A 27,460-nucleotide genomic window follows, 5' to 3' on the forward strand; every position below is an offset into this window, starting at 1 on the left:
CAGTAATAACCTAAGATATGTATGAGTACCTGCTGGAATGAATGAAAGTGCAATGACCGCATAAAAAAATTATGCAAAAAGCAGATGCTGAGAGTCAATGGAAGAATATTAAAGAAATATAATTCATCCATGCAAGAGGAGATTACAAAATACTTGTTTTATTGATTATTCATTAGCCTGAAACACTAACCAGATTGAATTGGTGGAGGAGATAAAGGAGATTCAATGAAGAGAAGTGTGGTTAATCAGTGGATTATTAAGTTATTGTGGTGGATACTACAAGAGAGGTGTTCTGCATCATAGAGAGGTTTGCTGCTGTTCCAAAAAGGGTTGAATAGCTTGTTGCTTCCTCTCAGATTTTTCTCACAGAAAGACCAAAGTGAAGAAATCAGAGCAGGCAAATTAGAGCATATATAGAGATTTGTCAACAGTCATTTTCCTCACACACAATTTGTGAATGACAAAAGAGGGAAGGGAACAACAGTCGTATTAAACGTATCCTCTGCCACACGCTGTAAGCTGGCTTTAAGACTATAAATGTAGATGTAGATGTAAATGTAGACCTCCCCTTGGGAATGGGCAGTCAGTTACATATGCAGTTTACAATCTCTTACAGCCCATGCCTCTTTTAAGTTTTCATTGTATTCTGATGCAAAGATAATCTGTAAATATTAATGGGACATCATTGTTTCAGTTTTATTAGTTTCTTGCGCAATGTGACGTGCTGGTTGTGATAATGCTAACATGGAAAAAATATTTAATTTAAATGACCTTCTGATGTTGCGTCATGTGAACGAATTTAGAATCTCTGACATCTATCCCAGGGTGCCTGGGGAAACTGTCATACTGTGAATGTCCTGACAATGGACATTAATTGCGATCTACTGTATATAAACCAACATCTTGAGGGAACTAAGAGGGAGCCTCCTCTGAGCTACTCTGTTTGTTTCAACACTTCTCTCTGTGTCTTAAATTCCCTCCTTTTAAATTCAGGGATGTGGCTGAATGCAATTGAATCAGATAGTTCGTTGCATGGTTACTTCTCTGTTGCAATCTGTATAGTGATCCCTCGGTTTGATGCTGGTTGGCTGATGGTTGTCTCAGTCAGCTCAGGTATTCCGTTCTAGGAAAAATGTCCTTGACTGTCAGTAATTTTATAATTACACATAGTAACTTATGCTGGAAGTTGCTGCATCATTAACTGCAAAAAGGAAACTATGTAAGTCATGGGTCACAGCTCAGCTCAGCCAGATGTTTTATCAATAACAACATTGACCAGATGTTCTGTGTCTCATTTATGGAATGTGCATTTATGAACCCAACACATAAGACACTACTGTGCGCTCATTAATTCATTGAGTTCTGAAAATTTCCATAGTGAAGGAGAACACTCAGGGTTTTGAAACAAGCCACTTCTTGATGACAAAAACAAGCTTTTCTAAATTGTGCTGTTAATTAACTACCATTCAACTTCTGTAAATATTTTACCACTCCAGCACTGAAAGTTCACTTCATTCTATTATAATGTGGAAATGTTTATGTGGAAACTTCTCATAGTTTATTTAATACTAAGATTATGAAATTTAAATATCTCAGGCAGACAGCTAAATTAGCCTTCTCTGATCATGCAGCTGTATGGTATTAATAAACTTACTAAAAATGCTTGACAAATTACCTTTTTCATTTCTAATAGCTTCAACATAGATAAGAAAGGACCAGAATGGATGGAGCATTAATTTCTTCTTTGTACTGAATCTCATTGTCATGTTACCAGTAGAAATCAAAGTAGTAATGGTCTGATTAAGATCCTGGGCTGCACAAGAGGTCCAGCCAAGGACTCGATTGCAGTTCAGAGACAGTATAAGTGAGGGACCTTAATTCCTTGAAAATATTGGCCTTTCATGCTTGTGAAACTTTGTGAAACCAACAAAGCAACATTAACTGAAGAACCAAAAGATGAAAATAAGCAACATGATATCACACTCAGAGAAAAGTTAAACCACTATCACATGTTATAAGGTCACTAATATGTTCCTCTTCAGTGTTGATAAGTTACTGCTTTAATGCCAAGGTAGAAAATTAAGCTGTACTGACATTACACAAGTGTTCAAATCAATCAATGCTTCTTATTGGTTGTGCATTAAGATAAACAGAGAAGGGAAGCTTACAGTGGATGATCTGGATTGGAGTAGAAAAATAATACGGAGAGGCTAGTAAAGGGCTGGAACAGGAGAAGAGGAGTGGAGGCAGGAGGCTTACAGTGACTAGTGGAGATTGAGGGCAGAGTAGTTGCGGTGTTGAAGTATACAGGGTAATTCACGAAGATATGCAAATATTTTAATATGTTATTCTACAAGTGAAACAGGTCTGCAAATGTTTAGTTACAGAGTTATGGCTAACGAAAGCTTTTGGCTGAAATTTAGCAACTTCGCTAATATGAAGCCATCGCAAAACTGTACGAGGTTAAAGTAAAACATGATTTCCATTTATTTTGTTGTTATTGATCTGGTGAATCTAATGAAACATGTCCCAGGCATGTATTTGCAGTAGTTTTCCAGAACATCCAGAGAAGTAAAGACATAATTTTATAAAATTTTAAATTTATTATATACTTGGCCCAATTTGTTTCTTAAATTCCAGACAATTGCACAAAGTTTTCAACATATTTTGTAGAGAATTTAATTTTGGAAAAATGATGGTAATAACATTAACTGAAATTGCATGATATGTCAGATAGTGCACATGAATTCATGTTGAACTGAAAAAAAAACAAAGCTCAGTGCTAAGGAAGTTGTACAGTGTATGTACAATTTCACAATACATTCACAATATATTTTCAAAAATGTCTTCACCAAGTTCAATGCATTTAGCTGCATGTGTATAAACAGATTTTGTTGCTCGTTTCAGTTTCAGAGGGGTTGCTCATAATTTTGTGTATTGCATTCATAATGCAAGTACGTAATGTGGATACAAGTCTGGGACCTCTTTTTATTAGATTCACCAGACAAAACAACAAAAGAAATGGAAATCATGCTTTATTTTAACCTTGCACAGTTTTGCAATGGCTTCATGTTACCGAAGTTGCTAAACTCCGGGCAAAATCTTTTATTAGCCATAACTCTGTAACTACATTTGTGGACCTATGTTTATATGAACTTTTTTTTCCTTTAGTTTTACTTTTAGAATAACATATTAAAATATTTGCATATCTTCGTGAATCACCCTGCATATTGCAGTGACTTCTCAGCTGCACAATTCACAAAAGCTAGAATTGAGATTGGTAGTGGAGGAAAATCCAGCAAGCAAGGACTGTGAAAACTGTTGTTAGCTTGTATTGCATGCTCCATAGTGGGGTGAAATGCTTGGCCCAGAACCTCAGTTGGCCAGTGGCTGTGCATTCTAATGATTAACCTGCTTGTGGTCATAAATTTGTTAAATGCCATACAGTGATAGCTCGGACATTGCTCTGTAGTAGTGAAATAACCATGTGTTTTTCTGTGTGGGTGTAATCACCAGCAGACTACCCTGGATGAATGTTCACTGCCAGTGTGTGGCAAAGTACCAAGTAGATCATTCAGTTGTGGAACATTCAGAAGAACATAATGTACTCATCTTTAATGCCTGCTTCACAAAGTGTGCCATCTTGATCCTCACCCTACAACACCTACTTTTCTGAAGTGCACAAGGAACCGCTCTTGCAACATCTTCTTGTTAAACAGTGTTTTATCAGTGTGTTTTCATTCATTCATCATATTCTGTAGGTTTGTAGCAGGAACTAGAGCCTTGGGGTATTTGTAAAAATTCAGTTTTCAAATTATGAAAGACAATCAACTGTTAAAAACTGCATCATTGTGCTGCTACATACTACATGTAGTTACAAAGGCTAACTTTAACATAGTAAAATGCCATTGCAGCTGCTCCTTTTGAAAGGTACTGCTGATTCATCAATTATGTTGAAGAACTGTAGTTTATTTCTGACAGTTTTTTGAATATTTACATGACTACATTGATACCAGCCAGAGAATGACAGCAATGGTTTTAGTAATCGTGACCTTGTATGATGAGTATTAACACTTTTAATGCAGCTGATGTAAGTCTTCAATTCTTGAACTGAAGTAATCAGATAAATGAGTTTGTGTCCAGTGAGAAATGTTTTTAGATTTTTATGGATCTGCATTGTCCCAGTGTCTTTCCATGTATTAGATAGTACAGTAGTTTGTTGAAGACATCTGATCAGAACATAGGACCCAACTCTAGACAAGTGTAAATGGAAATTATATTTAAATCTTTTGTTGAAGCTGCATAAATCACACTTCAGATGAACCTGGTTTTTATTGTTAGTAAAACATAACACTAACATTCAAGCTCATTGAAGAAGCCTCTTATGACCAGTGCAGTTATTTGTTTTATGCAGTAAACAAACTGCTTCATAAGATGATTTTGTATGACAATAAAGAGTGGAAGTATGCCAAATAAGCAGAGACCATTTTCTTCATTTGAGCATAATGACATAGTCTTCTAAGAGCAAAACTTGCCAGACTGAACTTCTCGATTAATTTATTGGAACACTGGCTGAATTTTAGCTTGTTAACCAGCTGAATACTAAGGAAAGTGCTATATGTAGAATACCATTTTGTGTATGATAGTTAAAGTTTATTTCTGACATCATCTGTTGTACTTATTTATTTGCTGTTGCATATTACCAGTGTTTGTGAGTTAAATGTTGTTTTCTGTAACCAACTGTAGATCTGTTTGCCTACCAGCTGGCCTATATTTGGTATAAGTGAGTCTGGTCACTTTATTAATAATGTTGCATCACAAACATTACTGCTTTTATACAATTCTCTAATGTGTGTGAAAGATTATTTACGAGGTTAAGAAAGAAACCACACACTGTGCAAAACATAATGAGTCAACACTTAATGTTTGTTCTCGTCTGGGTTTATTTTTATTCCAGTTGTGCAGTTTGTTACTGGAACTGTCTTCATTCTGTTGTAAATGTAAGGCTCCATCCTTTCCAGAGAGAAATCAGTAGTGCCACAATGTTTTAATTCATTGAGTAGATTTTTATAGTCTAAACAATCAAGAGTGTTAGCAAGGCCAGAACATGTATCACTAATGGATCCACAGATTCAGATCTATAAAAAGCAAGAAATAAATAACAAGGTAAATACCATCAAAATGAGCAGTGGTCCTGCAATAGGCTGACCACTGGTGTCTCCTCTCATGACCACCCAGCTTATTTCAAAAGTTATATTGTTACCATAGCTTGTCAAAATGCTGTTGCTGTATGCCTTTGGAGCAAGCCAATAGTACATGTCCACGCCAGATAAATCATAATTCCCAACATACAAGTTCATTGTCATTTTCTCAACTGATGGAACAACTGTTCGGCTCACCAAGAAATCACTAACTAACCATCCAGAGAGTGATGAAACCTGCGAATAAATTGAAAAAAAGGTGTCACACTATAGACAGGATGATATAACCATTCATTTGATGACTATAAACTCTTTTAGAATAGCAATAAAATGTATAATTTGAGCATAAGTGCTGTATGATGATTCCATTCAGCACAAAAAATGCAATAATAGATGTCTACTGTTTCAGGGCCATAGAGAACCACATAAATAAAAAGCAAAGAGATACTTACCTAATTTGCACAAAAATTTCATGTGACTTACAGAGCTTATTATGAACTTTAACATGGACACCCATTTTTCCTCTACCAGCTCTGGTGTTCTCCACGATTTTGTTTTGTACACTGATGAGACAAAGCATTATGGCCACTGCCCACCATGAGTCTGAATGCCACCTGGTGGTGCAGCAAGCATGTGATGTAAGAAAACGATGTAAGTGAAGTAAAGATGAAAGGGTAATCTTTCTAGTGATAATACTGTCTGCGAATTGGAGAAATCCACTGACATTTAAGCAACTTTAACAAAGGGCAGAATGCTATGGCCAGGAACATGAAGTTGGAAACAGCAAAACTGGTTGGATGTATAAGTGCTTTTGTCAGGAACATCTGTGGTAAATGATTGGAGAAACCATAAGCACATGACAAGGTTTTGGACATTCAAGCTTCATCACAAAACTTGAACTTTGGAGGTGTTTTCCTCTGCAATGCAAGATAAGTGCTTATCTGTGGCAGATCTGATGACTTAAGTACAATGCTGGTGCAGGCTGTAAGGTAACAGCCTTAGATTTTCATATACAACCTGTTGATACATACTTTTAGTAAAGAACAGAATAGCCCATAATATTTTTTGCATAGTTATATACTTATAAAGGTGTCTCAGTTTTCAACTTATACTAGTATTTCAACAACATTTGAAGCAATTTAGAGTCTACAACAATATTTGAAACAATATATAGTCTACAGTAGGAAATAATTTAATCAAATTTGATAATTTAATCAAATTTATGACCACGTCCTGTAAAATAATGCAATCAGTTATTCAGAATATAACTACTTAACACATTGCTAGTCTTCTCAATATCTTGAAATACTGTTTGTTGTATGAAATGATGAAACTTTTGTATTAGTCACTTACATTGTAGGCATCCAAAATACGCAGTTCACTTTAATGAAATTTACATATTTCAATATTAAATGTTAAAACTAATCTTTTACAAAATTATGTATAGTAGAGCTTTAGATTTTACAAGATAATTTATTTAAATTTTATTATTAGTTTCTGCTTAACAAGTTGCCACTTTTAAATTGATTTGATGAAAAAAAATTTCCATTGTAAGTTATGCCATTATAATTACAACTACTTGGAACAGTCTGTGAGTGAAAATTATTAATAAATGAAGAAAATATGAAACTTGGACATCAAAAATCATTTGAAAAGTATACAAGGTGTGATCAAAAACTGTTTTCTCTTTAGGCTTTATACATCACGTTTTGCACTTCAGTGACAGAGTGGTCTTGGAGATGGCAGTGGACTGCCTCTGTGTGGAAGCTGTGTGTTGGCTTCACACCATCCTTGCTGGATTGTAGTACGGATATTTTTGATGAGCTTCCAATTTGGTTTATTGGATGCGAGTGAGTCAAGCATTTGCAGTAACCATAGCTATAATTGCCATTTCATGTACCAGTACTGTGATTGTTTATTGATCCCACTTCCATCTCTAGACAGGAAAGTTGTATGTGCTACCCTATAAAACTGCTGAATGTATTTCTTTATTTAGTGCTCCAATCTGAGTGTTATTTTCTGTAAGGTATCAACTTTGTAGTGGTGCACATTTGTATTTTAAGTGGATTCATTTCATTTGCTACATTCTGCATATACTACTACTGGAGTGCACAATTCCATCTGTTGCCTCAATGGATGTTTATACAACCAAGTTTGACTGTGTTTTTTATTGTTTATATGGGTGGGGCGTCTTAATCATAATAATTAAGTCTCTCTCAGTGAGGACTTTACTCTATATTTTGTTACTACTGTCTTATATGAGACTGTAATGTTATTCAAAAGGTTATGTTCTGTTCTATCTGCTGTTAGTCAGAGGTTCACTAAGCCAACTGAATGTGTTAGCTCAGCGTTTAGTACTCCGTTCCACACCATGGTTAATTGTTTACCCTCACCCACATGGCGCAAGTTTGGAATAATTCGTAGTTGACAGTCAAACTTCCTGCTCGGTAATTGTATTTAGATTTTGGACGCCTTACAAGTTTAGTTGCTTTGACTCCATTAACTCACTGAAAAATTATGTACTTGTTTTTATTGTTGCTGTGCTGACCCCACGCCCCACCTATCTGCATCCTCCTCTGAGGATGACACGTTGGCGGATGGTCCCAGTAGAAGACGGAGTGAGTGTAATTTTGACTGTCGTGTTGCTGTGTTCTGTCTATAGTCGAGGTCTGGCCCAATTCCTGTACTATATTCCATATTTCTCTGTTAATTAGGCTACCATTTGTGATTCTTTTGGTAGGACTATAGTGGAATGTGCCTGGTTGATAGAGCAAAGCGGAACCAGGTCCATGCCTGACCAAACAGCCAGCCCGGTGCAGGTGGTCCTACACCACTTAAGTCTTTCTGAGCCCACTGTGCCTTTCCAAGCAGGGGTTGTATAGCATCTCAATGTATTTGTTTGTGTCTTAATAATCGTGCACCTACTACACTCACCTTTTATTTATTTTATTTTATTTTTTAATTTCTAGCTGAAGTGTTAGCTGGCTAATTTGCCAATTGAGTAATTACTAGATTTATTTACTCTGGTCTAAATGTGTTTATGCATGTGTGGGTTGGCCAAATGAGTGGTTGTTAACCTTAGTCCTTGTATGCACTGTTGGTCTTTGGACTGACCAAACACTAGAAGATTTAAGATCTGTAAATTTTATGAAGATTCTCACCGACTATTTGTACCATTCAGGATGTAATATTTTACATCAATTTTGTCTGGTTATTTCTTTTGCATGCCTTGCACACCTCCGCTATGCGGTGGTACAGTAATTTTCTTATATAGTGCTTTTCTGTGGAGTATACTTCTACTTTCGATTGCAAATCTTAAAATTTCTTTCACGAAATAATTTTTACCTCTTTTATTGTACAGCTACAGTTTTTATTATTGCATTTTGTTATTAATCAGTGTGGTAGTTTTTTGATTGTAAATTATTCTTTTTCTTAGTTTCAATACAACTGGAAGAATTTTTCCAATAGGTATTTAATAAATCTTATTTAGTGTGTTCTGTTAAAATAAAGAAAAAATTCGCAACATGAATGACGTTCAGTGTCCCTATGGCCCTGTACTTCCTACCAGACAGTGTGACATGGGTACTTCACACTAGACATCACGCAGGAATTGCTGTGTATTGTAATAGATGACATGCATACAAGGGTGTGATTTTCAAACCGAGGCCCAATAGTCCCAATGGAAACTGTCTGAAGAGCCAAGACTGAAAAAAATCCGACAAGTTGGATCGCATGTGGAGGTTCTTCTCACTGTTTTCTATGATTACAGTGGGATAGTGTGTCATGAGTTCCTGCATTATGGTGTACGGTCAATAAGGCATACTATCTGAGAGTTATGCAACATTTGCATGAAACAATCCAGAGAAAAGAAACAGAGTTGTGACAAAACCACTCATGGAAGCTGCATCACAATAATCCTCACACTCACACCTCAATGTTTGTTCGTGATTTGGCAAAAAACAACACCGTCATGTTGCCTCTGCCAACATAAATGCTGGACATAGCCCCCTGCGATTTCTTTCTGTTCCCAAGGCAGAAGAGAACCATGAAAGTACATCGGTTTTGCCACCACTGATGAGATAGAAACAGAACCGCTGCAGGAGCTGAACATTATAATGAAAAGTCAGTTGCAGAAGTGCTTCCAAGATTGTAAAAAGTGCTGGCACTAGTGTATTGTATCTGAGGGGGATTACTTTGAAGGGGACAAAGTTGATGTTGGTGAGTAAATAGTGATTCTATAAGAAAAACAAAAATTTCCATTACTTTTTGATTGTATCTTGTAAATGCCATTTCCGCATCACAGATATGAGGGGCCTTCAATAAGTAACGCAACACATTTTTTTCTAGCAGTTTCAGTTGAAAATATGTGGAATTTGTTGTGGGATGCCATGGAATATTCCCACTTCAGCCTCTATAGTTTTGTATAATTTTGATCAATGGCGGCACAGTATAGATGGGGTCTGCAATGGAGCTGCATTGCAAGCCGAGAACTGTCATGGAATTCCTTTTGGAAGTAAACTAGACCACCACAGATATTCATAGCTGCTTGCAGAATGTCTGTGGGGACATGGCAGTGAACAAAGCATGATGAGTGATTGGGTGAGGCGTTTGTCATCACTGCAACAAGGTCATGCAAACTTATTCGATCTCTCACATGCTGGCCAGCCACACTGCAGTGTTGGGATGTATGTACACTCTCATTCGAGTTGACTGATGAACCATAACTGAACACCCTGCTGCTGAGCTGGATGTCCTGTTGGTAGTGCGTGAAGAGCAATGAAGGACCATCTGTGTGGAATAGCTGGTACGTTGTGAGATTGATTGTGTCAATTTTTTGTTGAGCATCAGAACATGGGTTCATTAGTTCGAACTGGAAACAAAATGGCAATTCATAGAGTGGTGCCACATCGTCTTTCCTCGGAAGAAAAAGTTCAAAGTCGCACCCTCAGACAGTAAAGTCATGTCAGTGGTCTTCTGAGACTCTGAAGGGGTTATTCTGCTTAATGTCTTCCCTCATGGTCCAGTGATCGAGTCTGAAGCATATTGTGCTAGCCCCTGGAAACTGCAGAAGTGACTTCAGCATGTTGGTTTTCACAGAAATTCAAACAAACTTGTCCTTTTCCATGACAACGCAAGGCCATACACGAGCATGCAAACCTGAAAGGAGATCACAAAACTTCATTCAATTGTTCTTCCCCATCCACCCTACAGTCCCAGATCTTGCACCTTCTGACTTCCATCTGTTTGGCAAAATGAAGGATGCACTCCATGGGAATCAGTATGTAGATGATGGGAAGGTCATTAATGCAGCAATACATTGGCTTCACCACTGACCAGTTGAGTAGTACCATGCAGGCATACATACCCTCCCAAGAATGTGGTGTAAGGCCATCACAGGTTATGTTGAAAAGTAGGTTTTGTAGCCAAAGGAAAGGTAATAGTATGGTAAATTGGAATCCTGAGTAAAACCAACCTCCTTTAGAAAAAAAAGTTTTCATTACTTATTGAACACCCTTTGTAGAATAGTACAAAAAAGTATGCCTAGCACTTATGTAGCAAAGAACAAGACGAATAATCATGAGCAACAGTTGTAACCAGCACAAATTCTTCAAGTAAAGCATACAAAATTAATGTCTCATTTCCTGCTCTAAAGGTTATAAAACTTGAAACATATTATTTATTAACTCAGAAAACTGCAATATATAACCAAAATTTTGAGTAAGTTTTTGACTATATTGAGAGCTGGAACTTTACAAGACCCAAGGATTTTGGAATACACTGTTAAGCACATATTGTTGAAAATGGGGCTCTGTTGCAGATGACTCATACATATTCAAATGTTGATGTAAAAATGTTATCATTTATGATCTCAGTGGACATCGGATCATCAATATTAAATTGTGGATCACTGGAAATGTCACCTGGTCACATGAATAACAACTGTCATTACACCAGGTAGATGCCTGCGTCCAGATACACCTTCATCCTGGTGAACAGCCATGCGAAAAAATGCACTGTGCCATGGTTTCAGCCCATTGGAAGCAGTATGCTGCTATAGCGCTTTCATGGGACCTGCAGTAGTAATCGAAGGCACCAACAACTTCTGTGGACAGTGTGAATGATACTGCAAACCATCTGCACCCTCCCATACTTGATGTTTTCCCTAACGGTGATGGCATCTTCCAGTAGAATAACCATCCATGTCACAAATCCGTGATTGTGCTACAGTGCAACTAGGACCGTCATAAGGAACTCACCTTCATGTCTTGGTCACTAAATCTGCCCAATTTGAACTTGGTGGAATATATCTCACACACTATAGGGGGCAAGCTCGCTACCAGCAAATCACTGGCCTGTAATTACATACTGGCATTACATGACCTATGCATGGATGACTTGTGCCCTATATCTCCAGAAACCTAACAAGGACTTTCTGAATCTGTGCCATGCAGATTTACTGCCATATTGCTTTCCTGAGATTGACCAACACATCATTAAGCAGATGATCATAATGTTTTGAGTCAGTAGTGTATTATACAGGGTTGTTACTATCTTTCAGGAGAGTAATAGCAGTAATGGACTACATTTCTTACATGGATTGATCTGATCATGTGTCAATCTGTTTTCTACCTGTTGGAAGATGGATTGTTAATTCCAGGTTTGGAGCTGGGTTTTCATAATTTACTACTGAAATAAAATGAAAAGATCAAATAAAAGTACAGGATGTAGCTGTTAGTCGGTCTGTGAATTGTGCCTAAATGACACTATTAGGAGAGCACTGCTCACAAATGGCAGGTGTCCTGGCATGAGACAGTCTTTGATGCACTGTTTTAATCTGAAATGTGTGTTCAACATATCTACATTGTTTGTGAATTCTCTAGCTTTTCTGGCAGGTTATCTTGTGGTACTCTCTCCTATTTCTCAGCATATGATTAAGTCAAGTTAATGTGACTTGAAGATTTGGATGCAAACCTGAAAAGAGTATCACATATTAAACACATTTTTGTGCGAATGGGTTGCTCATAGATTGCAGCAAATACAAAGATGTTTCACACTAGAAACATATACTTTCCATAATTTGTTTCAGGTGCTTTCAATGCATTTAAACCTACAGCTGATCCTCACATGTGTATGCCGATATCAACTAAAATTAAACTTCACAGTCGACTTGTGGCAAAAATTTGACCAATCTCTCTTTGCATGTTTTTTGGAACAGTTCACTGTTATTTTCTTTGATGGCATTCTAATACTTTTTTTTTTTGCGTGCTAGTTATATTGTGTCTGTGAGTTTGCAAGTCTTATGTACACGCCTTCCCCTTCTCTGTTTGTCCCAATGACTGCTTAAAATGTGAATTTTAGAAGTAAGTGATGCTGTTTCCCATAATTCCTCTTCACGTTAATGAAGAGTTCACTTTCCTCCTTTGTCTGCTAGATTATTATTATTATTATTATTATCATTATCATTATTATTGTTGTTATTATTGTTATTTCTTTCCTTTCTCAGACATTATGTCTGTTATTATTATTATTATTATTATTATTATTATTATTATTTTATTATTATTATTATTATTTTCTTGTGATATAATTTTTTTCCACAGATATGTGAGCACATTCAAGGAGAGAACAGAATGCACCTTCACTTCTTTTGATGAGCTATTGTGGACACCAAAGATATGGGGTTTACATATTCATTACTCCCTGATAAATGACAAAGAATTTTGATGAATAATTTAAACCTCGTCAAGCAAACATAATTTGTGTGTGTGTGTGTGTGTGTGTGTGTGTGTGTGTGTGTGTGTGTGTGTGTGTGTGTGTGCCTGTGCACATATGCATGCATAAGAAACAGGTAAATTGTACTCACATAATCATAATACAGTGTCGCTTTTTCACAGATTGTGCTCACTCCTGAGCAATAGCATTCATTGCAACCATCAGGATTGTTCTCATCTAATCCAAAGAAACCAGGTTTGCAGTGGTCGCACTGTTGGCCATCAACATTCTTTTTACAAATGCACTCCTTTTCACAGGCACCTGCAATGGATCCTCGTGGGTCACAGAGGCATGGTGTGCACTGAGGAAATCCACGGTACCATATATCACAGCGATCACAGTGATATCCAGAATAGCCTGGTTTACATTCACATGCTCCAGCAACCTGTTACAGTTTATATTCATACAGGTAATTAAGCAAAACAAAACCAAATTAGATAAGCATTTGGAACAGTAAGTAATAGACATAGTTCTTAATACAAAGAGAAAAGTTAAATCAGTAATTTCTCATGCTATGGATGATTAACTAGATGGATTTACTTTCCAAGAATACACACAAATTAATTAAAAATATATTGATCTGAATAAATTTGAGCATATGGTATAAGACTGTGAAACTATATAACTACAGTGCATGTTAGCTTGTTTGCCACTGCAATGTCCAAAATTTTGTATTGCCATTGGAGTGGCCTTTTTTTTATTTTATTTACTTTTAAGCTTGTTGACATACAAGTTATGGAACTTGTACATCAAAGACTAAAAAGTTACATTTACATTCACTGCTTGCTGGCCAGATGGTATATGCATTTTAGTGAACTCTAGTTAACAATTATTCCTCTATAAACAGTTATAAAACGTGATAAAAATTCAGTTTTATAGAAGTGAAAATTTTCTGCACCAATACCTTTATGCTGAAAATAAATTCACAGAAATAGTGTAGTAGTGCTTTCAATTTGTATTTGTTTCCTTGAAATTTCAGCATGTTGACACACAGTGCCACCTGCTCAGTGACACAGTTTTTCCTGCCACCCCAGACACCTCTCCATGCTACTGCTGTTTTCACACTTAGTTTGGTCATGTAGTGCACAACTGTTGACCACCATATACATTACCAAACTCCAACAGCAGCCTGCAGTAGGTCCACTGGGTCTCTCTCAGCAGTCAAGCTGCCTCCATGCACAGAATGTGCATGATGTACAAGCATCACAGTCACGAACGTCTGACTCTCATCACCTCTATATGTTTGACCACATCACACAACACAAAACTACCTACTTGTCAATTCAGGTGCTGATGTCAGCATCACACCCCTGATTGGCACATTCTTTCTTGCTGCCACATCTCACATTCAGCTTCATGTGGAAAATGACACTACAAATTTGTATACAACACAATCACCATCAACATCAATCTTGGTTTCGGTGACCCACTACCTAGAACTTCCTCATTGCCAGTGTCACAGAACGGGTGCTCAATGCAGAATTATTACAACACTCCCAGAGCTGGTTAACAGTGTTTTACTTCAACAAAACGGTGGTTGACCAATCATAAGCGTCATCAGTGACAAAACTCCCCTCAGTCAAGGATCTGTACCAATCTCTTCAAGCTAACTCAGTGTTGACCCTCACAAACCCTTCACCCAGTGTCTCACTATTTTCGATGAGATTTAGTCACCTCAAACTCAGTATTTTAACATAAGCCTCTCCAACAGTTATGCACATTATGAAAATTATGACCTTTGCCAGCATCCCACTATAGCCATGGCCCTACTGCAAGATTTGGTATGATCTCGCCAATTTACTTTGACATCATGTGCCCCTACCTACATTGAGTTCAACATATGAGGCATCAACATTGCTCTCCCTCCTGACAGAGCCATGGTGCACCTTGCAGACCAACTCAACTTGCTCACCTGATTTAATAAACACTGTTAATGAATTGGCGCTACCATACACTGTGTATGAATGTGCCAGTGCAACCAGCATGCCGTCCCTGTGTATCCCATGTCCCTTGTGCACAGTGCTATCCATAGTGGAACTGTGCACTGGATTGTCATCACCCCAGGTCCGCCTGTCTGAAACCAACCAGGCTACCTACCTCCACACTCACACTCTACCTGCAGAAAAAGCTGCCATAGATGAACTGTTAAAAGCAAGGATTGTCTGCCCCTCTAGTAGTTCTTGGACATCACCCATTAAACTCATCTTAAAGACAGATGGTACTTGGCGTTCGTGTGGTGATTGCAAAGCTTTAAATTCATGCATTATAATTGAAAGCTGTCCAATTCCTAACATGCTAGACTTCACATACTCTCTCATGGGTGCATTGATATTCAGTGTGGTAGGCTACAAAAAAGTGTACTTACGAATTCCTATTAATGCGGAGACCAATTCAAAGACCGCTATCGTTACATCATTTGGCCTTTTTTAATTTCCGTCATTCCACATGAACACAAAAAACAAAGCTTGGTAGTGTTTTATTGACAGCGACATGTTGAAATTGCCCTTCTGTTATGTATATCTGGACGATATCACCATTTTCTCCACCACAGCTAAAGGGCACAAGCACCACCTCAAACTAGTTTTCGTCATCCTAGCACAGGACAGTGAGATCATTGACACCTTCAGTTGCTACAATGTGAGGTAATCTTTGTCGGCCACCTTGTCGACACCAACATATCTACCGCACTCCACCTTGTCGACACCATCATATCTACCGCACTCCTGAAAAAACAGACGAAATCACCGCACTCCACCTTGTCGACACCATCATATCTACCGCACTCCTGAAAAAACAGACGAAATCAGTCTTTTATCACCACCTGCGGTCTATCATGAATTACATAATTTTTTGAGGATGATAAACTTTTACCACTGTCACCTCCCTAATGCTGCCACCACCTTTCTACCAGTAACCAAGGTACTGTCAGGAAAAAATAAAACTGGCAAGCACTGGCTCAAGTGAACTCTGTGCGTGCAACATTTCCAAGGCTACTACTCTAGCTCACCCTTCTTCTATTGCCCACCTTTCATTCATCATTGATGAAAGTGACTATGCTATCATGGCAGTTCTACAATAGGAGCATGGGCGTGTTAGATAACCCTTGCACTTCTCCTCACTGAAACTTTGTAAATCCCAACGAAAATAGTCTACCTTTCGCCGTGAACTGTTCGCAGTGTATGAAGCCCTATATTGCTTTCAGGATGACATCAAAGGATGATGTCTCACAATTGACACCGATTGCCAGCCCGTCGTGGCTGCCATCAAAAACCTGTCAACTGGTTCTGTCCCCCAGTGCTTGTCACCTGGACTATGTCACCCAATTTACTACCAATGTCAGACACCTTAAGGGTACAGAAAATGTCATTGCAGACTACCAGCTAGAATATCCATGACCACATCACACAACCGGCTCGCCAACACGCAGTCTCATGGCCAGCATATCATCAACCTTCTCCATGACATAACACCAGAACTGTCTTCGACCCCCTGCACAATCTTTGATATCCCAGGATTTGACCACAGGTCAAACTTATAACAATTGTCAATGTCAATTAAATTCAGCAACAGCTGTGTACTTTAAGACATTATTCTATTTTATTCTGAAGGCAACCAGTTTTGACATTTCATTATGCCAAAACTGGTTGCCCTCAGAATAAAATAAAATAATATCTTACAGTATGTGGCTGTTCGTGAATTTAATTGACATTGACAATTACTTAACCAGCTCATGTTCCCTGGCCATGATTGACCAACAGAGATTATAACAGAATGGTTGGACTGGCCTAACGTAAGAAAAACTGTTAAGACCTGGGCTCTTGCCTGCACGGCCTGCTAAAGAAGTAAAGTCAGCCTCCGTGTGCACATGACGGGTGAAGGCCCCAACCATCAGAGACACCACCACAGACACAGTCGCCAATGCGTCTGTCAATATCTGGATCTTTTGTTTTGGTTTCCCAGTTTCTAATATGAGTGATCAGGGACATCAATTTCATTCCATCTTATTCATGGAACTGTTTAACCCATCTGGCACCTGTACATAGCACCCCACAGCATACCAACCCCAATGACAAAACAACATGCTGGTTGAATGCTAGCACTGGACCCTCAAAGCTGCTCTTACGTGCCATGATAACTCGTGGATAGATGCCCTTCCGTGGGTGTTGGTGTGGGTACATGCAACCTACAAAGAGGACCTTCACGCCTCCCTTGCAGTGCTCCTCCATGGCGAACCTATATCCCTCCCTGGCAATTCTGTCACTCAACCTCCCATCCCCCCCATCCCCCCCCCCATGAGTTTTACCTTCCGACGCTAGTCACACATGTGTACCAACATATAGCCCACCTGCTCCACATTTCCTCCTCCCTAACGACACTCCATGCCTCATGCGTTCATTCACAAGGCATTAGTCTCGTGGTCCCTTGTCATGCTCCATGACAATACCATCAGGCCCACTCTAACCCCCCACCCCCATTCTGGTCTCTCTATAGTGGCAAGAAGATTTTAACACTGTACTTAACAGTAAAAACTCCATCTCTGTTAACAGATTAAAGCCTGCATAGACATTATCAGACATCAACGGTGCTGAGTTTACGCCTGACATGCCTTGTTCACCTTCCAATCCCAACTCCCACCCCGGACAGTTAGTCGTATGTCTATGAACAATGACTGAATCAATCCTGACAGCCCTAGTGTTATGCTGGAACATATACACAAACACCCATAAATAAATATATATGTTGTACAAATGGCATTTATCCGCCACCATTTTTCTTTCCTTTTTTAGGGATTCAATGAAGGATAGAAGACTCAAGACTGAATGTGTGAGTGAGAGTGCTTTTCTTTCTTTTTTTTTTTTGTACTTTTGATTAATGACATGATTTTTTTTCTTTTGAGTATATGATGTATGTTGTCAACAGTAGATTACAAATCAGGTTTATCATCCTGGAATAAATATCTGTGAGCTGAATAGCAAATCCATCTGCAGGAAAAATATATTGTCTACTTTCAGTAACATCACTGTCAGTTGTCGTTGTCGTGGTCTTCAGTCCTGAGACTGGTTTGATGCAGCTCTCCATGCTACTCTATCCTGTGCAAGCTTCTTCATCTCCCAGTACCTACTGCAACCTACACCCTTCTGAATCTGCTTAGTGTATTCATCTCTTAGTCTCCCTCTACGATTTTTACCCTCCACGCTGCCCTCCAATACTAAATTGGTGATCCCTTGATGCCTCAGAACATGTCCTACCAACCGATCACTTCTTCTTGTCAAGTTGTGCCACAAACTTCTCTTCTCCCCAATCCTATTCAACACCTCCTCATTAGTTATGTGATCTACCCATCTAATCTTCAGCATTCTTCTGTAGCACCACATTTCAAAAGCTTCTATTCTCTTCTTGTCCAAACTATTTATCATCCATGTTTCACTTCCATACATGGCTACACTCCATACAAATACATTCAGAAACGTCTTCCTGACACGTAAATCTATACTCGATGTTAACAAACTTCTCTTCTTCAGAAACGCTTTCCTTGCCATTGCCAGTCTACATTTTATATCCTCTCTACTTTGACCATCATCAGTTCTTTTGCTCCCCAAATAGCAAAACTCCTTTACTACTTTAAGTGTCTCATTTCCTAATCTAATACCCTCAGCATCAGCCGACTTAATTCGATCATTCCATTATCCTCGTTTTGCTTTTGTTGATGTTCATCTTATATACTCCTTTCAAGACACTGTCAGTAAACAATGATGTAAAGTCAGTAACTGTGAAAATACTTTAGAACTATATTCAGTATCTTACTGAAAGATCAAGACAGAGATTACTGTTGGTGATAAATGGGAAGAATTTCATATTATTTGTCTGTGGCCACAAGATTGAGGTATTCAATTACAAGGATGATTCAAGTATATGAATAAACCAGATTTTTTCATATAAGTTTATTTAAGCTTCATATGGATTCATATACACAAACTTATTTTTCTATAAAGTCTCCTGAATGGGAAACGCATTTTTTGCAGTGGATAGGCACTTTCTTGATTCTATTTCCATAAAATGAATGTGCCTGTGGCAACAGCAAGTTGCACACGAACACTTTAACAGTGCCAATGTCATTAAATCTGTGTCCTGGCTGTTTTCTTTTAGTGTTCCAAACCAATGAAAATCGTATGGCGATGAGTCTGGACGGCAGGGAGGATCTTCTAGTGTGGTTCAGAACAATTCCAGAATTTTTTGTTGAGTTCAAGCAACCGTCCTGGATTGGAAATACATGTTTTGTTTGGTCCAAACGTTGGCAGCAGTGTTCACTGTATGATGTTTGTGGTGAAAATTGATCACTATAACTCCTTTAAAATCAAAGGAAGACTTTTCCAGAATTTTCCACATGGGGAGATGGTTTTTTTCATTGACGGGTGCACATTCGCTCATTTTACTCCAACCCTGTAGCTTTTTTCGATTCCAGGGTGTAATGGTGCACCCACATTTCTTTACAGGTGACAATCAAGTGCAAAGAATGTTCCGCTTGAGTTTGGTAGCTTGTCAGTGTAGCCATTTGCATACCTCAAGACATTGAAGCTTGTGATCGACACTGAGAAGATGAGGCACACAACTTGTAAATACTTCTCAAAATCCAAGGTTGTCAGTCATCAGTGAGCTACATTCTCAACTGTTTTTTGTCCTTGTAAAACCTGTATGTGCAATATATAAACCTGAGTCCCTTCTTACAGTGTTATCCCCAAACTGTGCATCTAGTCTTTTCAATATTTTGGTTGGGTTTTAAGCTCTCTGTAGTGTTAAACTTTATCATAACGCATTTCACAAGAGCTGACGGTACCTCTTGCTCGGACATTACAGTTCTGACTATAGAAATGGTACGACAGTGTTCTAGCTGTGGAGAACAATCACTAGAAATGAAAGCAAAAATGAGCAGAGATTGTGCATCTCTCCATTAACAAAAAGGTGCCTACAACAAAAATTTGGGTTTATACTTGATTCACCCTCATCCTAAAACAGTCATTACAGTCATCACATTTCAGTTTTGAAATAAGTACATCAACTGAAGAAGAGGCATGATAAAAACTGTTTTAAAAAATTGCAACATTTTGTGATTGCCACTATACCTTTCCATTTGTGTCATCTTTAGCACAATTTCCTGTTGCACCAGATGAGTTGCAGTCACAAGGTACACACGGATTTGGGTTATCTGGACTCACCCCTGAAGGACGATACCAACCATCTACACACTGCTCACAGTTGTTCCCTGTAGTGTGGGCCTAAAATGAAGAGAAACAAAATACATAGATACAAGATAAACTGCCAAAATGCACAGACTCAATAACTGACTTAATAAAGTTTTATATTATAGCATATATGGACCATCCCTCCTGTGAGTTGTCGTATGTATTTTCCTGGCATTTTGGCAGCTATTTGCAATTTTGTTTTTGAAACGTGTACCTAAAGTCAGCCCAAACAAATACTACTCATCACTTCTTTCATGCAATGCCCAGTGTCAGTGGGAAACACCAGTTTTGCATTACAAACAAACTGATTTATATAGAGGACTCTTACATGCCCTTCTGATAGAGTGAACTCAAATTATTATGGTGTGATAGTCATTTTATAAATATGTAATAACAGGGACAGTAAAACAAAGAATGAGCTGCACTCCAGCAGCTGCAGCCCATCCTATCCTGCACTGACTGCTACCGCCATGTGGCAGAGCTGCTCCATCACTGGAGTAATGGTTATACTTTGTGTTTAATTGTCCCTGTTTATACGTGTGGATAAAAAAATTGCAATAAACTAATTTGGGACTGCTCTATCAAATGGGCACATAAAATTCCACATTAAAAATAATTTTGTTTGTAACAGGAAATAAACCAGTATTTTTTGAAGATGCTGGGAGTCGCTTGAAATAAGTGATGCACAGTATTGTTTGAGAATATTCCAGCTACACATTGCTGAAACAAAATTGTAAATATCTGTTGAAAACGGGCCTGTTGAAAATGAGCCTGATGACTCTTATGAGGGACACACAATATATAAGAGTCATTCATTACTTGTGAGTTCATGTGAACCCAACAAGAGTAGATTTTTTAAGAGAGAAGATATGTGGCAATGTTGTGGTAGTAGTATTTATAGCACAGAGAATAATTCTCGTATGCATGTTCTCCAGACTAATATAATTATTTTATGACAATGTTGTTGTGGTCTTCAGTCCTGAGACTGGTTTGATGCAGCTCTCCATGCTACTCTATCCTGTGCAAGCCTCTTCATCTCCCAGTACCCACTGCAACCTACATCCTTTTGAATCTGCGTAGTGTAGTCATCTCTTGGTCTCCCTCTACGATTTTTACCCTCCACGCTGCCCTCCAATGCTAAATTGGTGATCCCCTGATGCCTCAGAACATGTCCTACCAACCGATCCCTTCTTCTGGTCAAGTTGTGCCACAAACTTCTCTTCTCCCCAATCCTATTCAATACTTCCTCATTAGTTATGTGATTTACCCATTTAATCTTCAGCATTCTTCTGTAGCACCACATTTCAAAAGCTTCTATTCTCTTCTTGTCCAGACTAGTTATAGTCCATGTTTCACTTCCATACACGGCTACACTCCACACAAATACTTTCAGAAACGAATTCCTGACACTTAAATCTATACTCGATGTTAACAAATTTCTCTTCTTCAGAAACACTTTCCTTGCCATTGCCAGTCTACATTTTATATCCTCTCTACTTCGACCATCATCAGTTATTTTGCTCCCCAAACAGCAAAACTCCTTTACTACTTTAAGTGTCTCCTTTCCTAATCTAATTCCCTCAGCATCACCCGACTTAATTCGACTACATTCCATTATCCTTGTTTTGCTTTTGTTGATGTTCATCTTATATCCTCCTTTCAAGACACTGTCCATTCCGTCCAACTGCTCTTCCAGGTCCTTTGCTGTCTCTGACAGAATTACAATGTCATCGGCAAACCTCAAAGTTTTTATTTCTTCTCCATGGATTTTAATACCTACTCCGAACTTTTCTTTTGTTTCCTTCACTGCTTGCTCAATATACAGATTGAATAACCTCGGGGAGAGGCTACAACCCTGTCTCACTCCCTTCCCAACTACTGCTTCCCTTTCATGTCCCTCGACTCTTATAACTGCCATCTGGTTTCTGTACAAATTGTAAATAGCCTTTCGCTCCCTGTATTTTACCCCTGACACCTTCAGAATTTGAAAGAGAGTATTCCAGTCAACATTGTCAAAAGCTTTCTCTAAGTCTACAAATGATAGAAACATAGGTTTGCCCTTCCTTAATCTAGCTTCTAAGATAAGTCGTAGGGTCAGTATTGCCTCACGTGTTCCAACATTTCTACGGAATCCAAACTGATCTTCCCCGAGGTCAGAATCTACTAGTTTTTCCATTCGTCTGTAAAGAATTCGCATTAGTATTTTGCAGCTGTGACTTATTAAACTGATAGTTCGGTAATTTTCACATCTGTCAACACCTGCTTTCTTTGGGATTGGAATTATTATATTCTTCTTGAAGTCTGAGGGTATTTCACCTGTGTCATACATCTTGCACACCAGATGGTAGAGTTTTGTCAGGACTGGCTCTCCTAAGGCCGTCAGTAGATCCAATGGAATGTTGTCTACTCCGGGGGCCTTGTTTCGACTCAGGTCTTTCAGTGCTCTGTCAAACTCTTCACGCAGTATCATATCTCCCATTTCATCTTCATCTACATCCTCTTCCATTTCCATAATATTGTCCTCAAGTACATCACCCTTGTATAGAGCCTCTATATACGCCTTCCACCTTTCTGCTTTCCCTTCTTTGCTTAGAACTGGGTTTCCATCTGAGCTCTTGATGTTCATACAAGTGGTTCTCTTATCTCCAAAGGTCTCTTTAATTTTCCTGTAGGCAGTATCTATCTTACCCCTAGTGAGATAAGCCTCTACATCCTTAAATTTGTCCTCTAGCCATCCCTGCTTAGCCATTTTGCACTTCCTGCCGATCTCATTTTTGAGACGTCTGTATTCCTTTTTGCCTGCTTCATTTACTGCATTGTTATATTTTCTCCATTCATCAATTAAATTCAATATTTCTTCTCTTACCCAAGGATTTCTACTATCCCCCGTCTTTTTACCTACTTGATCCTCTGCTGCCTTCACTACTTCATCCCTCAAAGCTACCCATTCTTCTTCTACTGTATTTCTTTCCCTCATTCCTGTCAATTGCTCCCTTATGCTCTCCCTGAAATTCTGTACAACCTCTAGTTCTTTCAATTTATCCAGGTCCCATCTCCTTAAATTCCCACCTTTTTGCAGTTTCTTCAGTTTTAATCTACAGGTCATAACCAATAGATTGTGGTCAGAGTCCACATCTGCCCCTGGAAATGTCTTACAATTTAAAACCTGGTTCCTAAATCTCTGTCTTACCATTATATAAGATATCTGAAACCTGCCAGTATCTCCAGGCTTCTTCCATGTGTACAACCTTCTTTGATGATTCTTGAACCAAGTGTTAGCTATGATTAAGTTGTGCTCTGTGCAAAATTCTACCAGGCGGCTTCCTCTTTCATTTCTTTGCCCCAGTCCATATTCACCTACTATGTTTCCTTCTCTCCCTTTTCCTACTACTGAATTCCAGTCACCCATGACTATTAAATTTTCATCTCCCTTCACTATCTGAATAATTTCTTCGATTTGATCATACATTTCATCATATGACGCAGTTCGACATTCACAATATCATCGAGAAATGAAAGTCATCTATGCGAAAAATTAGAGTTCACACCAGGCGCGCGGCTGCTCACCGCTCAGAGACTAAATCCCTAGATACCACACAACGAGAAATTTTCTAAGTTGTTTCACTCCCTAGCTACCTAAAGACCGGCCATATCCACCAGCATTGTCCCTCTGCCCGTCACCCGCCGTGCTTCCCGCGCGCCGAACATACTTGCTCAACTGACTAGCGCAGTTCCCTTTCCTGAAGCCGTTTTTTCTTCAATTTCTTCGTCATCTGCAGAGCTAGTTGGCATATAAACTTGTACTACTGTAGTAGGTGTGGGCTTCGTATCTATCTTCGCCACAATAATGCGTTCACTATGCTGTTTGTAGTAGCTTACCCGCATTCCTATTTTCCTATTCATTATTAAATCTACTCTTGCATTACCCCTATTTGATTTTGTGTTTATAACCCTGTAGTCACCTGACCAGAAGTCTTGTGCCTCTTGCCACCGAACTTCACTTTATGACAATATCTATTTAAATTTTGATATTCCAGGCTGTGCATTACTTTTAAAAAAAGATTACACTGAGAATTGACATGGTGAGAACTGAAGTATAGTAAATGTGAAATGTAAGTATGGTACAGACATTTTTTTATAATAAACACTCACAGAAAAAAAATTAACTTTGTAAGTAAGAAGTTATTTACATAGTCTTGAGTTGCAATTCTTTATGGCATATTTAGTGATTCAAATTCAAATACAATACTGATAGTAATATGTCAGTATAGTGCTTTTTGAGATGAAGAGATATGTTCTGGCATCCTCTTCTGCTTCCACCATAAACACCAGCAATACAGTTTTGGTACCTCTACACATCGGTTTTTATTCATTATGTTAATATACTCTGAGTGATTAGAATAGAGGCATGTGACACACATCTCAGTAAAAACTGGTACCACTATTGTGAGGGATGGAAAACCTTTCCAGTACAGTAGTGAATAACTCCAAAGGACTTCCCAGTCATCAAATACAAATGATTTTCTTTCAGTTTTCAGATGGTTTTGTGATGGTGAAGATGTACTGTTAGAATTTGTTCCATTTAGTAGTGCCGAATCACTGTCATAAAATAGACGCTCTTAGTCACTGGGACTTAAAGAAAAGAAAAGAGGAAAACATAGAGAATGAGATGGATGTATAATGAAAAAGACTGGAGCACAAATAACAAAATAGGAACACAGTAGAGTAACAAGGCGCAGATGGCACTATGTAATAGTGCCCCCTTCTATCTTATTACATAGGTTCATCCATTCTTTATTGCTGTCTCAGATTTTACCTCTAATTTTTCTATTTCTTACTATTCTTCCAGACCTTCCTGTATTGTTATATACGTAACACCTGAACTGCATGTGAATAGTTACCTTTCATCCTTCCATTGTTTTTCTTTGCCAGCTGTAGTAACCCAATGTGAGCTATGTGCTAGGGCACATATAAGCCTGCCCTCAACTCACTTCAAGTAATTGTCTCACATTCCACAGCACATGATCTAATACTTTGTCAGTAGTGTGAAGACAGGAATGGAACATCTCAGATAAAGTCCTAAGCCACTGCTTGAAACAATCCTATGAGAATATTTCCAATACATTTTAGGGGTGCTGCCTAAATGTATTTGGTCACAGCTACCAATTTAATAGTGGCTATTGATTCTAATTACCCATTTGGGATATGCAGTGGTGTAGATAAAATCTGTACCCTGCAAATATGTGTTTGAATTAAACAGTGGAAACTCCAGGTTGAAATATCTGCAATGTACTTATCATAAAGATAACACATTAAGTTTCAGATAGGCACAGTTAAAAGGCACTTACACATTAACTTTTGGCCACATGTTTCACCAGAAAAGAAACAGAAGCACCATTCATTCAGACACGCAAGCGCTCCTCAGTGCACACATGACCGCCAATTGGAGTTGGCGAATGAAACTTTCATCCTTCATTGGTGTGCACATTCTCATTAACTTCTGCTGATATTAAGAGGTGTTCAGGATTTGGTGTCAAATCTAATCTTCCTGTTTCATGGGCAACGCTAAGCAAAAGATCCATCAGACATTGGCAATACGCCACAGATACTTGACTAGGCCTGTTAATATTGGGGATGCTCTTAACCTTGCTCTTTTGATTTGATCTCGTTTATTTATTCACCTAACAATCGTCGCAAAACCATACAGGATTTGTCAACATAAAGCGATGAATAGAAATAGCTCAAAATATACATATACAGAGAATATATAAGTACATTTTCATGAGGATATGACAGGTGGTCAACCATGGTCTTGCTGAAAGAACTATCCTGATATTTGTCTAACATTGTTTAGGAAAAAGTACAAAAACCTAAATCAGGATGGCTGGGCAGAACAAAACCCATTCTCCCACATAGGAGACTGGTGTCGTAAGAACTGCATTACATCATTCGGTTGGTCCCTATTGTACAATGTTATTTGACTTATACACAATCCGCACCAGATAATTATAAATTAAAACATAAATTTTCGCTATCGTTGACTCCCGCAGATTTCATCTTGTTTCCCCCTTTTGCCTCCATTTCATCCTTCTCATGATTTTTCACATGTAACTGTGTGTTTTTTGTGATTTTCTTGCATGTAATTCTACATTACTTACATAATTTCTTGCATTTTTACCACCACTATGGATCCTTGCTCCTTCCATCTGCGTCAGTACAGAAAAGTTTCCTTATCCCTAGCCAGAACCCAGTCCCACATATTGTTCCTGTGTTGTTGCTTGGTTCATGGAATCCAGCCAAATGGCCTTACCATGAATTTACCCATCTCCTGCTGTCATCCCTCATTCCACAATGACCTCCACCTATTCAGACTCTGCCAATACTTAGCCCTCACCAACATAATCCTGGAAAAGCATATCAACCAAGCCGAAACCACCTTGCAGTACCTTCTCTCCATCCACATAATTCTCCTGCTATGCAATCCCAAATTCCTGGAACTCATAACACACATGGAAACTCTTGCCTTCCAGGAACTAGAGCAAGATGCACAATGCCACCTTAAGAAGCTTTCCACCCTGCTCGCTTCCTATTCCCACCTTGGAGTACCACTGTCCACCCCTCTACAACGACCTCCAAACCTCCTCCACGTCCCCTCATATCTGACAAACTCTGTCTCGCAGACCTACAACATTTACTCCACCCTCCGAAACTCCCTCTCACCACCACACAGAATCCAGAACTAAACAGACCCAAAACACAGTCATGAACCTTTCTTCTAGAAGCTTTAGCCCCACAGAAATACCAGTCCTTTCCAAAGGCCTCACTTTTTGCCCCACTCCCAAATTCAGTCATGCAGGACAAATATAATACCATCTCTCCTTCTTCCGGTCCCTACAGTGGAAACACTTTATTGCCCCCAACCCTACCAATCAGACTCGACAAAAGATCAATGTTGAGCTCTGCTTATCTCAGTTCACTCCTCCATCCAAGTGTGATCCCCACTACCCCCAAATCATCCCCTGTTAACTTTCCAGAATTTCTTAACTCGAACCTCGCCTCACCACCATTCCCCAAATCCCTCAACATGCAAACTAACAATACATCCACAGAAAGAACTGCAGTCCACCATCTTAAAACTGATCCTCATCTGCCTGTAGATAAAGGCTCCACCACTGTTGTTCTGAACCCCAAGGATTATCTGGTAGAAGGACTGGCAGCTGTCAGACGCATCCCCCTACAAACTTT

At 38.7% G+C, this 27,460-nt stretch overlaps 1 protein-coding gene across 1 annotated transcript in view; it reads right to left on the reverse strand.

Annotated features, from left to right (window-relative positions):
* LOC126272090 (laminin subunit alpha-1) overlaps positions 1-27,460 on the reverse strand; it is a 1,228,077-nt gene that overhangs the window by 624,746 nt on the left and 575,871 nt on the right. Inside the window, exons 6-8 of the mRNA XM_049974652.1 lie at positions 20,096-20,248; positions 13,066-13,359; positions 5,175-5,438 (exon numbers count right to left, since the gene is read on the reverse strand). Of these exons, the coding sequence (XP_049830609.1) occupies positions 5,175-5,438; positions 13,066-13,359; positions 20,096-20,248 (711 nt within the window). The remainder of the gene's footprint in view (positions 1-5,174; positions 5,439-13,065; positions 13,360-20,095; positions 20,249-27,460) is intronic.

Source organism: Schistocerca gregaria, chromosome 5 (genome assembly GCF_023897955.1).
Source record: "Schistocerca gregaria isolate iqSchGreg1 chromosome 5, iqSchGreg1.2, whole genome shotgun sequence".
NCBI lineage: Eukaryota > Metazoa > Arthropoda > Insecta > Orthoptera > Acrididae > Schistocerca > Schistocerca gregaria.